Source organism: Erithacus rubecula, assembly GCF_903797595.1.
Source record: "Erithacus rubecula genome assembly, chromosome: 14".
NCBI lineage: Eukaryota > Metazoa > Chordata > Aves > Passeriformes > Muscicapidae > Erithacus > Erithacus rubecula.
In genome coordinates, this window is record NC_136666.1 from 10,094,657 (window position 1) to 10,109,571 (window position 14,915).

Sequence of the window (14,915 nt, forward strand, 5' to 3'; positions counted from 1 at the left end):
GCTGTGTTCCAGATTGCTATTGGTCTTGGGTAGCTGCTACCGTTTTTAAAATAATTTATTTTCTGTAAATCGTGGGCAGCTCCTGATTCTTGGAGTAACTGTAAATCATAAAGCTTCTCACCTTGGGTCACAGCAGCACAAGGAGAGAGGTTCCTTGACTCAGACACAAACCCACACCTGCTCCCTTTCCTCCCCTCCTGCTCCAGAGCGGACGACGGCAGCCAGCCAAACCCTTACTTTGGGCAGAAGTACCTTGGAGTCAGCAAAGGTGGCACTCTGGAGATCCATGGAAAGAAAAAGCTGTCCTGGACTTTCCTAAACAAGACTCTTCATCCTGGTGGCATGGAAGAAGGTGGCTATTACTTTGAGAGGAGCTGGGGCCACCGGGGTGTCATTGTCCATGTCATTGACCCAAGGACGGGGGCAGTCGTGCACTCGGACCGGTGAGTGACCTGCTGCTGCCCAGCTGTGACATCTTTGGGAACAAGCTGGGGGCAGCATCTCAGCAAGCTCAAACACACACATTTTAGCATCTTGCTCAAATGGGTGTTATTGTATATCTGTACAATTTCTCCTAGACCAGCAATCTCCAAAACCACAGAGCGAGCAGTGTTGTACCTTGCATTTGTTAAATTGAGTTTAATCTAACAAACCCTGCTAGACAAGTGCTTTTACAACAGTGAGCAATACCACAGACCACTTTCTTTATAGTACTTGCTTTTCAGTACATGAGGATGAGATGATCACTGCAGTAAATGTTTATGGGTGTTTTTTATCATTTCAGGTTTGATACCTACAGAGCAAAAGAGGAAAGTATCCGCCTGGCTCAGTATCTGGGTAGAGTTGCAAATGGCATGATCCTGTCGGTCGCAGTGAATGATGAAGGATCCAGAAACTTGGATGACTTGGCCAGGAAAGCAATGACCAAACTGGGCAGCAAGCATTTCCTCCACCTTGGGTTTAGGTATGTACCAGTCCTGCCAGTTCTCCCAGCACAGAGGCTTTATTATGTTACTGAGATGTCCAAATAGTTCCACTCTTTCAAAGTCACAAAGTTCTTTCACATGGGAAAAAAAAAAATTTAAAAAGATGGAAGCCTCTCAATGTAGAGTTTTAGCAGTTAATTAGGTAGTTTCAGATGGACTCAGAGTCTATATTGGGTATTTTTATTAGCAGATTGAGGAATAGCATATGAATCACATTAAAAATTTGGTTTTCCAAGATATTGTTCCCACAGGTTGCTTATTCCAACTTATTTTCAAGCCAACCCCCAAAGATTGAAGAAGTATATTTATACATACACAGAAGATTAGATGGGCTGAGAGTTAAGTAGGGTACAATAATTGCTGTGCAGCCCTGGCTACATCCATACAGACACACTCACATTCCTCAGCTTGTCCAGTACAGGTCTGGGGACTTGTGCAGCACAGAAATTTAGCAAACACGGATTTATGGTGTGGACTGTAAATACTTCTGTAGCCAAAACAGTGTCTGTGTTGGCACACACACTGTTGAGAATACTTGCTATTTACCCAACTGTAGCCATTATATTTTTTGTGTTTATCTGAATTTATGTAGGCTTTTTTTATGAGGCACTAAGAGGGTGTCTGCAGAACACACACACACATATAAAATCTGCCTTGTAGGGAGAAGTGCTACAATACAGCAGTTTGTGGAAAGAGACATCTGTCAGCTGGGCACACACAGATGGAGCAAGATCTGGGGTGGTTGATGAAGAGCTTGTGTCAAATGTTACAGGGGCTCCTGGGCACCAGACAACACATTTCAAAGAATCAACAAGAAGGGCAGAAATGGTCTCTAAAACCAGGCTATCTTCTTCAGTGCAATTCTTGCTCTCAAATATAGACCCCATATTAGAGCCCAGCAGCCTGCTGGTTTGTTTTTCTTTTTTTTCTTTTTTTTTTTCTTTTTTTTTTTTTCAGATGCTGGAATTAGGGAAACAGAACATGACTCTTGAACATTATACATTTTTTCCCCCAATTGTGCTACAGGAAGGAATTGATCGTTTTTGCATATGCTTATAAAAGTAAAATGCACTTGATTTTTTTATGCTGCTGTGGTGTTCTAATGCAAGCTTCTCATCATTTTGCCATCAATGTTTATAAATTAAAAAGCACAGAAATTCATCCATGGAAGTGTGGCTTTCAGTGTTGCTATTGTTTGCAGTCAAGAGGCTAATCCTTGCCATGCTGTTGTCAGAAATACCACAAAATTGCATTCCATGAATTATAGAGACATGTGGATAAATAATGAGGTACTAATTGGTCAACACTGTCTTCCACCAGCATTCTGGTGTGTGGAAAATATCTGGTGCATTATTTAAAAGAACATATTTTTAGGAATGTTCTCAGAGTTTAAGTTCATCAATTCTCAAAAGCCACACTGTCTGGATGACAGCTGGAACCAGACTTAGAAAGGGCAATTTGATGGCACAGTGGAACACAGGAACTTCAGGTGTATCCAAGCTTTTCCTCTAAATCAGATTAAACTTTCAGTGTAACAAGATTTAGACATAGTGCTTAATGTTTCAGACACATCTGTAACTATGAATAAGGATGTATGCACTTGACAGGTGCTTTTTGAAAATTTTTTTGAGTGTCTTAGAAAAAAATGTTTGGAATGAGAAAATTACACCCAGGTGTACACATTTTACCCTCGGTGGCCAAGGCAGGCTCTGGCTGAGGAGAGCAGATGGGTTTTTCTTTCTAACACTCCTGTCACCACTCACTGCCCAACCCTGGCTGGTCCTGCTGAACCCTGGCTGTCAAATCTGCTCAGCTGATGATGGCTGGGGCTGGCCATGGGCATCCCTGAGAGAATGAGAGTGTAAACCCCAGGCTTAGGAAATTTCTTCTTGGAATTTTGTGAGGTGCCACTTGAGTCAGGCTGTGCAGTCATAGATTGTGCTGGTTTCTGGCTGGGGTCAATGGGCAAATTCCTGTCCATCTTCAGTTGCTCCACATTCAACCAGATTGTAAAGCTGTGCTACTCCCCCTTGTGCAGCACAGCTGATGCACAATGTTGATTTATTCAGAAATGTTTCTGTGCTCCTGGAATCTCTTTTCATTGCCTATTTGCTCAGTTCAGAACATCAGGAATGAAAAGAAAATCTTGCATTCCTCTCCCGTTGTTTTCCTTCTGAAAAATGTGTTTACTCTTTCAGTGTGAGCCATTTTCTTCCCCTTTTACTAATAAATGAAGAGAAAGCCTTTCTGCACTTGATGACACTTTGGAATTCCACACAAGCATCTCCAGTTTGGCTCTGGACTTCCTGGTCTCTTCATTTCATACAGCCCAAACAGATTGCATGTGTCCTTATGTGTCAGGGTTGAACGACTTTAAAACTATTTTTAGTGGTAAAATAACTGGGAGAAACAAGTATTTTAACACATGAAACAGGGCCAGGCCTTGAGCTGCAGAAGTGAATAGTTCCTTATTCCTTAAATTATTTTCAAGATTATTTTTGAGGCATCGTAATTTTTTTGTCATTTGTTTCGAATTTGTTTTGCCAAAATAATAATAATAATAATAATAATAATAATCATAATATAACAAAAAAAACCAAAACAAAACAAAAAAAAAGGTGACTGCTGAGTGATAAAGTGTCCTTCCTGCTCCCATCCCCCTTCTCTCCTGGATGGAGATCACAGCCTGTCAGTGCCTTTGGCAATTGGCACACAAGCAAATTTTCCAGCAGGAGCATCTGGCTGGTTGGCAGGCTCCCCAGGCAGCAGAGCTGGCAGCTTCCACTGAGCCTGGCCAGGGCTGGGGCTGGGGACACTCTGCTGGGACAGTGTCCCCCCCTGGGGCCATGGCACAGCCAGGGCTCAGCCTGAGCCTGCCCTGCTGCCCCAGAGCAGCAAAGCCCAGCAAAGCCCAGCTCTGGTCTGGGTGTGCTTTATGGCTCTCTGCCAATGTCTGTACGTGTTTTATTCTGTGGTTTGGAACTTGGTTTGAACCAATGTAAGGTGACCTGCAAGACTCTTGATGCAATTGAAATGACCAGATATTTACAACTATAGAGACATGACCTAATCCATGGGAGCTCCTGCTAAAGTCAGGACAGTCTCTCTACCACCCTAAAAGCATATTTTTTTATTCTCTTAGTCATTAAAAGCCTGAACTACTTCTACTTTGAAGATAAAAATCCCCCCTGATCCCTAATTGGGTTCACCCTCAAGGTTGGGAGGCACTTTATTTCCTATATTTTATATATATATATCCCATATTATATATATTATATTGGTTTCTCATCCATGTGGGCACTCTCCAGGGTGGCTGACAGCCACTGAGCCTACTTGATCAATGACCATCAGATGGAAATGGACTGAATTCTGACATGGCATCAGATTTGAACAGACAATTCAGAGCCATAAACCTTTATCCTTGTTCAGTGTTCAAAGAAGGAAACTAGATATGCAGAGACTGTCTAAGCATTTTTAATTGTCCTTTGTCAGCCAGTTTGTCTATTAGAAATCCTCATGGGTCACTCCAAAGACAATTGTCACATACAAGGTTTCAGCATGAGCTAAATTTATTTAAGCAGAAGTGGTTTCTTTTCATATTATTCAGTGTATACACAAACACACAAGATTTATTTGAAGGCTCCCCAAGGAGTTGCCAGTGTCTTTTGGGTCTGTCATACACAAATTTCTTTAAACATTCATTTAATAAACAAACACACTTGTTACAGGCATGTTTTAAGCGGGGATTTGTCTTCAAAATTGCTTCTCTTCTGATATATTTACTGAAGAAATATAGAGTGTTAAGATAATTTTAATTTTGCTGCCTGTGACACTAATCTGACTGTTTTGAATGTGGTGTCTCTGAGAAATTTAAGAACATTGGGCTATAAGAAATATGCATCTCATACTTGACAACTTGATCATTTCTCATTTTCGTTTTCTAGGCACCCATGGAGTTTTATTACCATTAAAGGAAATCCCTCCTCTTCTGTTGAAGACCACATTGAATATCAAGGTATTTAATGCACAAAATGCTGTCTTGATGTGATCTCTGGAAGTCCCTGGAGTTATAGCTGAGATTAATTTGGTCAATTGGTACACTGAAGCTATGAGTAACTGATGGTTTGACATATTTAAAGGAATGTTCTATTTATATATTGCTTCTGCCCATTAATGCATCTGAAGCAGCTGAGTGAGGAACAGCTTAGGTTATCCAAACCTTTAGATAAAAGGTGAGATCCTGCACCAGTGTAAATCTGTAACTTCACTGAACTCAGACATTGCCTCTCTTAAGACACAAATCTCTGGAACAGATCCAGTTCACACCAGCTGAAAATTTAATCAGTGTCTCCTGAATTAGTATCCTCAAACCCTCCTGTGAAACCATTTTCTTGCAAGCTGAACACTGTAGAGTCTCTGTCTTCTCATTAATTGTGGGCATTGTCCTCTCTTGATTTTAGATTTTTCTTCCTCATTATCCATGCAGTTACAAAAGTGTCTGAAGCCTCATTGCAAGATTAGTAAATTTTTCTGGAAGTTGTGCAAGGCTAATTTTAAATAATGCAGTAAAAAAAATGCAAATATGCACAGAGACAATTACATTTTCAGTTCTTATCAACTGTATTCAATAATTTCACCAATTGATTTCAAAGATTTTACCAATGTTTTGGGTTGTTTAACAGGTCACAAAGGGTCAGCTGTGGCCAAAGTATTCAAGCTATTCAAAGCTGAGAATGGAGAACATTTTAACGTCTCTTCAACGAGCGAGTGGGTTCAAGGTAAGGGCTCTGGGATCTATTTCACTCAGTGGCAGACAGTGATAAATAGGGTGAATCATCCTTTTCCATTTGGGAAGAGGGGACTTGCTAGCTGCTATTTATGTCATCATTAACCCAATTAATGAACTCACAGATTCTTCCCTCAGTTGACTCTGGGACCCTCTAAATAACTGAGATCCTTTTTCCTTTTCTGCACTGGGTATGAAATTCCATCTCCTGTGGGCTCAGAGATCACACACAACCTCTTCTTTTCACTGCACAGTCATCATGTCCATGGTTCAGACAACACACAGTAGCTGGTGCAACTTGATCTGAAGATCAGAAGGCAGCCAAGGTGGACACAGATCCAAAATCTGCATCTGTTAATAATGCTTACAGTGCACAGGCCAGTTGTGAAGCTGTTAATAACTCTGCCCTCCCTTGGCTGGTTGCACTTCACAGCATCATTAAAAGTGGCTGACAGACTGGCAGGAAGAGGCACAAATCAGATCATCATGAAGAAACTTGTGAATGAGATCTGAGATCATATTATGCTTCATGCATTTTTGCTGCACTCATTAAGCTTGACTTTCAAATGACTATACTTGTTTGCACTTGTCTCCAGATGTAGAATGGACAGAGTGGTTTGAGAAGCCTGACAAAGCAAGATCTAAGGACATGGAGAAGCTGTCTGACTTCAAAGCTGCTCACCCTGACAAAATCTGCAGGCAGCCCATTGACATCCAGGTAGGCAGGCTTGCCACTCACTTTACAGGGGGTTGAGTCTTTTTTGGAGTGACACTGAACCCCCAAAACAATTGTGATTTTCAGTAATGTTTGTTTCTGAATAAAACACACCAATTATTTTACCACTCTAATACCTAACCAGCAAGATCCTGCCTACAGTCTTGTATTGTTGTGAGACAAATGTGATAGAACTGAGCTCTTTTCACTAAATTCTGGCTCCTGGCATGAAAAGGTGTACAGATGGGGTCATGGACAGCACAGATGCTATTGTGAAATATGTGGTTCCCTGATGGAAAATTAAAAGGAGCAAGCACATGAAAATTTCAAAGGTTTTCGTGGTCCTGGAATGGACCCTACCTAAAAAATTAATCACAAAATGTAACAAAATAGTGCAACTACCAGCTGTAGCAGGTTGTCAAAAATGCTGGTGAGCTTTCAGCCATTTCTTGGAATCAATTGTTTTACCTCTGTAGAAAGAAATTTGAATTCTGTTTGGAGCTAAGCATTATAATTATATCACCAGGCCAGCATGCTGAGGAGCACCCAGATGGCTTTCCTGACCCTGAAAAAAAACACTCTTTAAGGACAAAAAAACCCCAAAAAAACCCCACCACCAGCAATAAATGAGGTTATTCTTTTATATGTTCACCATATACTTTTTATGTCTACCTGCTGAAAATACCATAGCAGAAGCATTGCCTAGGAAAAGACAATAAAATCCTTCACATCTGTGTGAGGCTGAGCCAGTGGAGTTGTTCTTATTCACAAGAATGTGGCTATTGAAGTAAATGGGAATTCTGACTCCATGAGTGAAAGTTTCCAGGGCTAGATGTTATAAAAAAAATCTCACTTGAACAGAAAGGAAAAAACTGTCCTATAATTTTCTTCCAGGTCTTACCAAACCCACATTCATTTCTGCTTCCATATACGTGTATTAGAAGTGACAACTTAGTTCAAAACAGGGGTCAGATGTTTCTTATGATACATCCCCTTCTAAAAAGTGTGTTAAAACAGAAATAAAAAAATATTCTGCTCTAGAAACAAACCTTTTCTTTTCCTCTTCCATGGATTTTTTTTTTTTTTTCCCCATGCATATTACAAGTGAGAAATTTTTCAGTTTATCCTGCAGATCTTAGGGCAAATCCTCAGGTAGTGTAATCTGGTGCTGCTCATTGCTTTTATAAAGCTGATTTATAGCAGCTGGCCTGCCCCAGCTCTGGAACATGGGAGAAAATTACAGATATGATGATAATAACAGCAGCACAGCACAGCCAGAGGCACATTCCTCCAGCTGGCAGTGCTAATCCCACACACAGCAGCAGGGTGGATGCATTAATAAGGAAAGCCTGCATGAGTGAGAGAATGAGGATCAGACCCTCCATTCAATGATGCCTTTTCTGCTGGTGCCTTGCCAAAATGCAGGTGGTATTTGGATTCCTCAATGCAATGCACCACATTTTTGTGAAAGGGTCAAGAGAAATACAAGCTCTAGAGACAGAATGTGAAATTTGACATGACCCTGAGACATTGCCCCAGCAGGAACACCAGAGAGGTTACATATCTCACTGCTTCTTGGCATGATACAGCCTATTTTCTCAAGGCAGCTCTACAGGCTGGTACTTGCCTGTGAGAAAAGGCCACTTCTCCTTGTTTCTTTTGGAACAGGCAGCAGTATTGCAGCACCCTTGGGGTTTTTTTTGACAGACTGATCCATGCAATGGAGAAATAAAACCCCTGCCCCTTTCTTCTGTGAGATTCAGAGAGAGCCTGACCACAAGCAATGGAATGAGCACAGTGCAGAGGCTTTAAACCAACCATGAGTTCATCTGGGTGCAAGCATCCCTGTGCAATGTTTCCATCTGCCCTCAAACCAATGGCAAGAGAAAAATCCAGGGCACTGAGGCAGCTGTTTGTGAAGCTCACAAACTCCAGCCAAAGCAGCCTGTGGTCCCAGCACAGAGAAGGAGAAAGGAGGGCAGCCAGGCAGTGGCTGCAATGCTGGCTGCAGAGCACAGTCACAGGGGTTGGTCAGGACAGGGCTGTGCCATCACCAAAACAAAGCCAAGGCCTCTTCTGATTCAGATGTTTTGGTGAAATGCCTTCACCTCACCTCACACAGCACGTGAGCTGTATTTCCATCCTTGTTCCAGGCAGTGACCCTCGATGGAGCAGAGTTAACCACTGAGGTTTTCTACAAGGGCGGCCACGATTACCAATTCCTGTGCCATGGCAAGCACCAGACAGGAGAGGGCTGCCACAACTACAGAGTGAGGTTCCTGTGTGGCAAATCTGGTATGTGCCCCAGCACTGTCCTCCCATGACTGGCTCCTTCTTGGTGCCACAACAACTTCTGTAATTTTTCCAAGCTAAAGCTTTAGGTGGGCTATGGACACGAAGTCAGATAGAATGGCTGAAGATTTATCTCAGGAAAAAATTCCTGAGCACTAACAGAAGCAGCAGGGTGGTTTTTCAAATACCCAGCAAGGCTGTGGGAAATATTTGGCAAGTTCTTTCCTGTAAATTCCTTGTCTTTTGCAAAAACATTTCGGGATGATGTAGGAGTAGTCAAACAGAACGTGTGGAGACAACAGGGTATGAAACTTAAAGCTCATCATTCCAACACTGCTGTCCTTAACCTGGTCATTAGACAGGCCATTAGGATTTTTGGTGCTGGCAGGAAAAGAAAGGTGGCAGGCTGTTGTTTTGCTGGAAAAAAACATCATTAGGTTAAAGACCAATTGGCTGCTGTAAACAGCAGCACCCAGCGCCCACAAGAGCTGCTGCTAAGTGGGTGTGGTGAGAATGAGCCACTAAGAGCTACATTTAAATTTATCCTGGGGTTAGTGGAAAATCCACCTGCCTGCAACTAAAGAAAAACGTTTTCCTGTTTTCTTGCTTGCCAAGCCAAAGCCAGTTAAAAACATGTTTGGAGGAGTTCACTTTTTTTTTCCTTTGAATATGAGAAAATTATAATTTTTGGTGGCACTCCAAGAAGGAGGGGGGGCGGGGGTAGAGACGAAAAAAGATGGAGCAAGTTTTTTTCTGGTAGGACTGACTGAATTCTCCACCCTTGCATTTTGGGTTTTCAGTGAAGCCAAAGCTCACGGTAACTGTTGACACCAACGTGAACAGCACCATCCTGAACCTGGTGGATGATGTGAGCTCCTGGGAGCCTGGGGACAGGCTGGTGGTGGCAAGCACTGACTACTCCATGTACCAGGCAGAGGAGTTCCAGGTGCTGCCCTGCAGAACCTGCAGCCCCACCCAGCTCAAGGTGGCAGGTGAGATGCTTCCTCTTATCACTCTGGGGTTGCTGTTCACAAATCCTGTCATTTGCACTGAGGTGACTCCAAGATGAATTGGAAAATGTTGAAATCTTGGTGGCTGGTTGTTAGATGCTTTTGGGATACATAACTTGCATGCTTGAAAACCATCTAACTGGATTTTGGTTCCTTTCTGCCTTCTCTTTTCATAGCTGACTCCATTTTTGTCCCTAAGCACTTTATTGCGTGGGTGAATTTACTTAAGAGGAACAGATAGAGGAACAGATTATGTATTTGAGATTTTCATTACCTGCATTTGAAATACCACTTTCTAGAAAGCAGATGAGCACAGCTGATGTGAACAGTGAGCTAGGGCAGGAGCAGACTGTGAGAGACTGTAAGTCTATGAAGTAATTTCCAGCTGGCTGCTTTCCTAAGTTTTATTTAACAAGAACTGTAATCTTACATTTTAGAAATACTTTTTTTTGTACTACTGAAGCTACTGTTTCCCATTTGCTGTGTCTCCAGAGAGTATTGCTTAGAGGTGATATGTTAACCAAACACTTCTGGTGGCCAGTGATTTGTCCTGAGCCTCAGCACTGGGGAGATGCAGTGGCAGGGTGCTGCCAGAGCCTCAGATGGAGGAGTGGGAGCCTTTGTAGAGCCCCAGCATTTTTTCTGTTGTAGGTGACCAGCTCAAATGCAAAACAAATTGCTTTTGATTAATAGATTTGTAGTCCAATGATTGTAGAATGGGCTCTGGATACCAAATCCAATTAAGAAGCATAATCATGATGAAACACAGACTGTTACCAGCACAAGCACAAAACTGAAGTCCAGAGTGGGAGATTTAATCTTCACTTGAGTCTGTGAAGTTGTCCTTTCCTTCCAGAACCTTGTTTTGCCACACTGATAAGCAGAGCATGGAAATAGCACATGAACTGCCCCTTATCTGAATAGATGAGAATATTTTTATTACTTCTATAATTTACAAAAGCAAACCTTATTTTACAGTGTAAAAGTCTGTAGCAGATGAGGCTGCCTTTCAGAGGCAGCATCTGCCTGGTGGTAAATCATGCCTGTGACTTTATCTTTGCTTGCACATGGCTGTTGCTGTAGGTCCTGTCTGCATTTACAGTAAGACCTTTCTGAGAAACCATGAGGGCACTTGGAACATCCAATGCACCAGGGAGTTCACTCAGTTCTCTGAAATGAACCATTTCCACACTATCTCTGATGCAACTTCTTCTGGAAGGTACCAATATACTTCCTTTGGCAGCTGCCTCCCCATGAGCTTTGGCCATTCATTGTTGGAGATGTGCATTAGGCCAAGAAAAATGTTATTCACAGTCTGAATGTATCATAGTCTTATGACTTCAAATGTCTAGTGCTTTCAAAGAAGACACATTTCCAAGCTGAATATTTTTCTTGAGCAACTTTTGAGCTGTTGGACTCAGGCTGGTATGATACAAGTCACATCATGAAGATGGTCCTGGTAGATTGCCAGTAAAAATAAAGATGATGTAGGAGTCTTGGGCTTCCCATAATCTGATGGATCTCTGGAATTCCTGTAGTTACATCCATCTTCTGCAGCAGTGACAGCTAGGTTAGTTTAAGGAAACAAATAATGGGTTAAAAACAACAAAAAATCATGTGAATTTCAAGTAAAGAAGCAATTGTTAAAGCAATTGTGCTCTTGGTCTCCAATTGCTCTTTAGGAGATTTAGGACATTCCTTTTATTACCACAAATGACATGAACACCAGGGCCAAAGTCTCTCCTTTCTTATATCCAGGCAACTCTATTGACGTCAATGGGATTTCACTGATTATATAAATCAAGGCAAAATCTAGTCCACTTATAAAAATCACTTCCAACTTTCTTTTGTGTAACAAAAACACATTCACACTAGAAAACAAAATAATCTGCCTGAATGTAGGTTCAGTGTAGATGAAATAAAACCTGGCAAGTCTGAGGTGTCCCCTGTCTGTAGGAGCCAGGAGGTCCCTGGGCTGCCCTGTGCCATGACAGGGAATTCCAAAATAAGGATCATTAGTGGCCCCTGGCTCAGCACAAGTGAGCAGCCCTGGCCTTGGGACAGGTTGTAATTGGGTGGAGAAGAACATTCATCATAAATGTCTGCCTGCCTTTTGCTATGGAGGTGGGCAAGATTGCTTTGCTCCTTCTGAGAAAAACCTTCCACATATATATTTATATACAGGATCTCAGAGGGATGTCATTTCTAATAAGTGAAAAGGCTTAATTTTCCTAAGAGGTTTAGTCTGAGAACTCCAAAAGTTTACTCTTTGAAAGACAAATGATAAAACCATTCCTATCCATGATGATTTATTTCTCTTTTAATCTTTTTTTTTCCCTTTCTATTTATTTTTAAAATGAAACCTAAATGTCAGATCTGAGCTACTTAAGAGTCTCTGTTATAAAAAAGAAAGAAAACCTCTGCTTTGTGGACAGCCAGTATGGTGTGGCAGCCACTTGGCATACCAAGGTTTAATGTAATTTATGCTCTCATAATTTAATAGTATTTTAATAGACATGGTTTAGCATATTGTGCCAAATAAGTCAAACTCATTAGTTAGCTCATGTCCTATTTATATTTGATACTTCCTGCTGAAACTCATACTTTCTTTACTGGCTGGAAATGGATTGATTAGAGCTTTTCAAAAGAACTTAAGGGAGTTAATACTGAATTGTCATCAGGTTCTAGGAGGATTTAGTAATTTAACTATGGACATCTGCAAATCTCAGTGTAGAAAGTGAGGGAGGGCACACAGGCCCTGATCTTTTGCACTCTTTTGCTGGCTCTAATGTAAAATCTGTGGCTCCCATGGGTAGGTGTGGTTTGCATGGGGACCCAGATCTGCAGGTCCTGCTCCCAGTAATTGGTCACTCACTTAAATGGAACTTTTTCCTCCACTTGCTTTCTTTGTTTAACTTTTTTTTTTTTTTGCTTGTCTTTTTTTGTGCCTAGATTATTTTCACTGTGGGAAAAGATTAAAACTGTTTGATCTTCCAACTTCACAAGTTTTGGGGAGGGATGACAGTGCAGGGCAAGGGGAGGGAGGAGGGAGGGAGGAAGGAAGGAAGGGTTGTGTTGTTATGATAGAACTGGATAGTAGGAAAGATCAAGTATTTTGTCTAGTTTCCCTGGGAAACAAGTCTTATCTTCATCTTGGTTGCTCTGTATGAAGTTTCTAGTAATGCTGATAAGTTTCACCATGGAACAGAAATGATGAAATGCTCTTTTGTGCTCCTATATGCTCTTGATAAAGGATGAAAAAACTATTTGTGCCTGGCATAATTGCTCCAATTATCCCACATGCTGGTGAATCTATGAATTCAAGCACACATCTCTTAAATCCTGCTTATTGGGTTGCAAATATTAGAGAGATAACGAGTTTACTATGATCTTGTTCATGCAGAGTACTTTGAATTAAAAGTATAAATACATAGTTGTCTCACAAATTCACAGCCTGTGTCAGCATTCTTCTGGTGCTGTAAGGATGGGAGAATTTACTCCACTATCAAAATTCAGATATTTTTAGAGATTTAGGGTGTTCTGTTAAGAAGTTGGCATCATTTTGGCTGGAACTTGCCAAAAGCTCTTTTTTTAAGGCAACCCTGGTGTTTGAGGGCAGGGCAGGAAATCTTGTGAAATGGTCCTTTCTAAAAGTCTTTCAGAGCTCCTTCTACCTTTGGGCATTGCCTGGGAGCTGAGCTGACAGAATTTCATTCAGGTTTACACAGAAGTTCATAAGGGTAGTGTTTATGCCTGATTGCTTTATGTCTGTTTGCTGAAAACCTAATTTTCCATGTAAAAATGATGGATTGGAGGAATATTTGTTGGTTAGGACATCAGAGTGTACTGTGGGACTCAAGGATCCAGCCAGCTCACCCAAACCATGCTGTGCCTTTGGAATGCAACAGCAAACCCCATGAAGATAATTCAGAATAATGAGGATTTGAAAGATGCCAGCGTGAACATTTGTATGTTATTAAATATAAGCAATAGGGGCATTACCACCAGGGATGACAAGTGCTTGGCAAAAATTATAAATCTGTCAGATCTGGGCTGGCATCTGCAATGAGTTGAACTGACTTTAAAGATGTCATGAAGGATTCACTGTCACTGGATCGTGTGGGTTGAACAACATGACAAATTGTGTTTAGCATTTCCCTTAAAAACTTGATTAGAAAACATCAAAAGACCATGAGACACTGGGTCTTATCCCAAAGGAGAATAAAAGACTCTTTAGAGAAAAAAAATTTTAAAAAGACTCTTTAGAGAAAATCTCCAGGAAAATCTCAGCTTTACTTTATCTTCACCAAATCCAGACCTTCAAGTGCTGGTTGTCACTTCTCAAAGGGAGATTTATCAGTTTGGGCCTTTTAGAGCCCAGGGATTTAGGAATGCATGAGTGTACCTGGGAGGGTTTTCTGAGAGATCTAACTCAGCAGATCTGAGCACTCTTACTCATTTGCAGCAGTTGAAATAGTTTGAAAATTCCACCCTTCCCAGGTCTGATAAGGCCCAGGTTTTATGGCTGGGTTCACATGTGGCAGGTTTTTCTTTGTACCATTTGGAGAAACTCTGCTTTGAATTGCTTTGTTGATATAAGCATGCCCTTGATGAGTGGATCATCTATATTTATTTTAATGTATATTTCCTTTTAATAATTACCTTGTCCTTACCAACCACTTATTTCAATAGTCACTGTCTTGAATAATAAGCATGGAAAGGTGTTCATATTTTGCTGAATCAAGACTTCCACCAGGCAAGCCCACACACTGAGGAAGTTTGCCCTGTAAATGTACCAGTGCTGACTGGAGGCACTGCAGTGACACAGCAGCAGCAAAGCCAGGGAGTTTTTTATGTCCATCACACGGGTCTGTTGTGAGGAGATGTGATCTGTGTCCCTGCAAGGCTGTGTTTGGTTTAGATTACAACATGGCACAAGCCTGGCAGGGCAGGATCTATCCACCAGAGATGCAGCAAGCCCCAGCCCAAAGGAGGAGAAGGTGAATCAGTGACCTCAGGGCTTGTCAGTGGTTGGGAAATCACAGCACTGCCTTTGATGCTGAAGCAGCAGCACATTCCTCCCACTTTCAAACACAGGGTTGCCTTTTTAGTATGAAACCACTGCA

The 14,915-nt window shown here is 41.5% G+C and overlaps 1 protein-coding gene across 3 annotated transcripts in view; it reads left to right on the forward strand.

The window, feature by feature from the left end:
• Positions 1-14,915, forward strand: part of CEMIP (cell migration inducing hyaluronidase 1) — a 113,430-nt gene that overhangs the window by 53,864 nt on the left and 44,651 nt on the right. For all 3 annotated transcript variants that reach the window (XM_079317534.1, XM_079317533.1, XM_079317535.1), the window contains exons 5-11: positions 207-443; positions 785-964; positions 4,931-5,001; positions 5,669-5,764; positions 6,369-6,490; positions 8,641-8,782; positions 9,580-9,771. In XM_079317534.1, the coding sequence (XP_079173660.1) occupies positions 207-443; positions 785-964; positions 4,931-5,001; positions 5,669-5,764; positions 6,369-6,490; positions 8,641-8,782; positions 9,580-9,771 (1,040 nt within the window). The remainder of the gene's footprint in view (positions 1-206; positions 444-784; positions 965-4,930; positions 5,002-5,668; positions 5,765-6,368; positions 6,491-8,640; positions 8,783-9,579; positions 9,772-14,915) is intronic.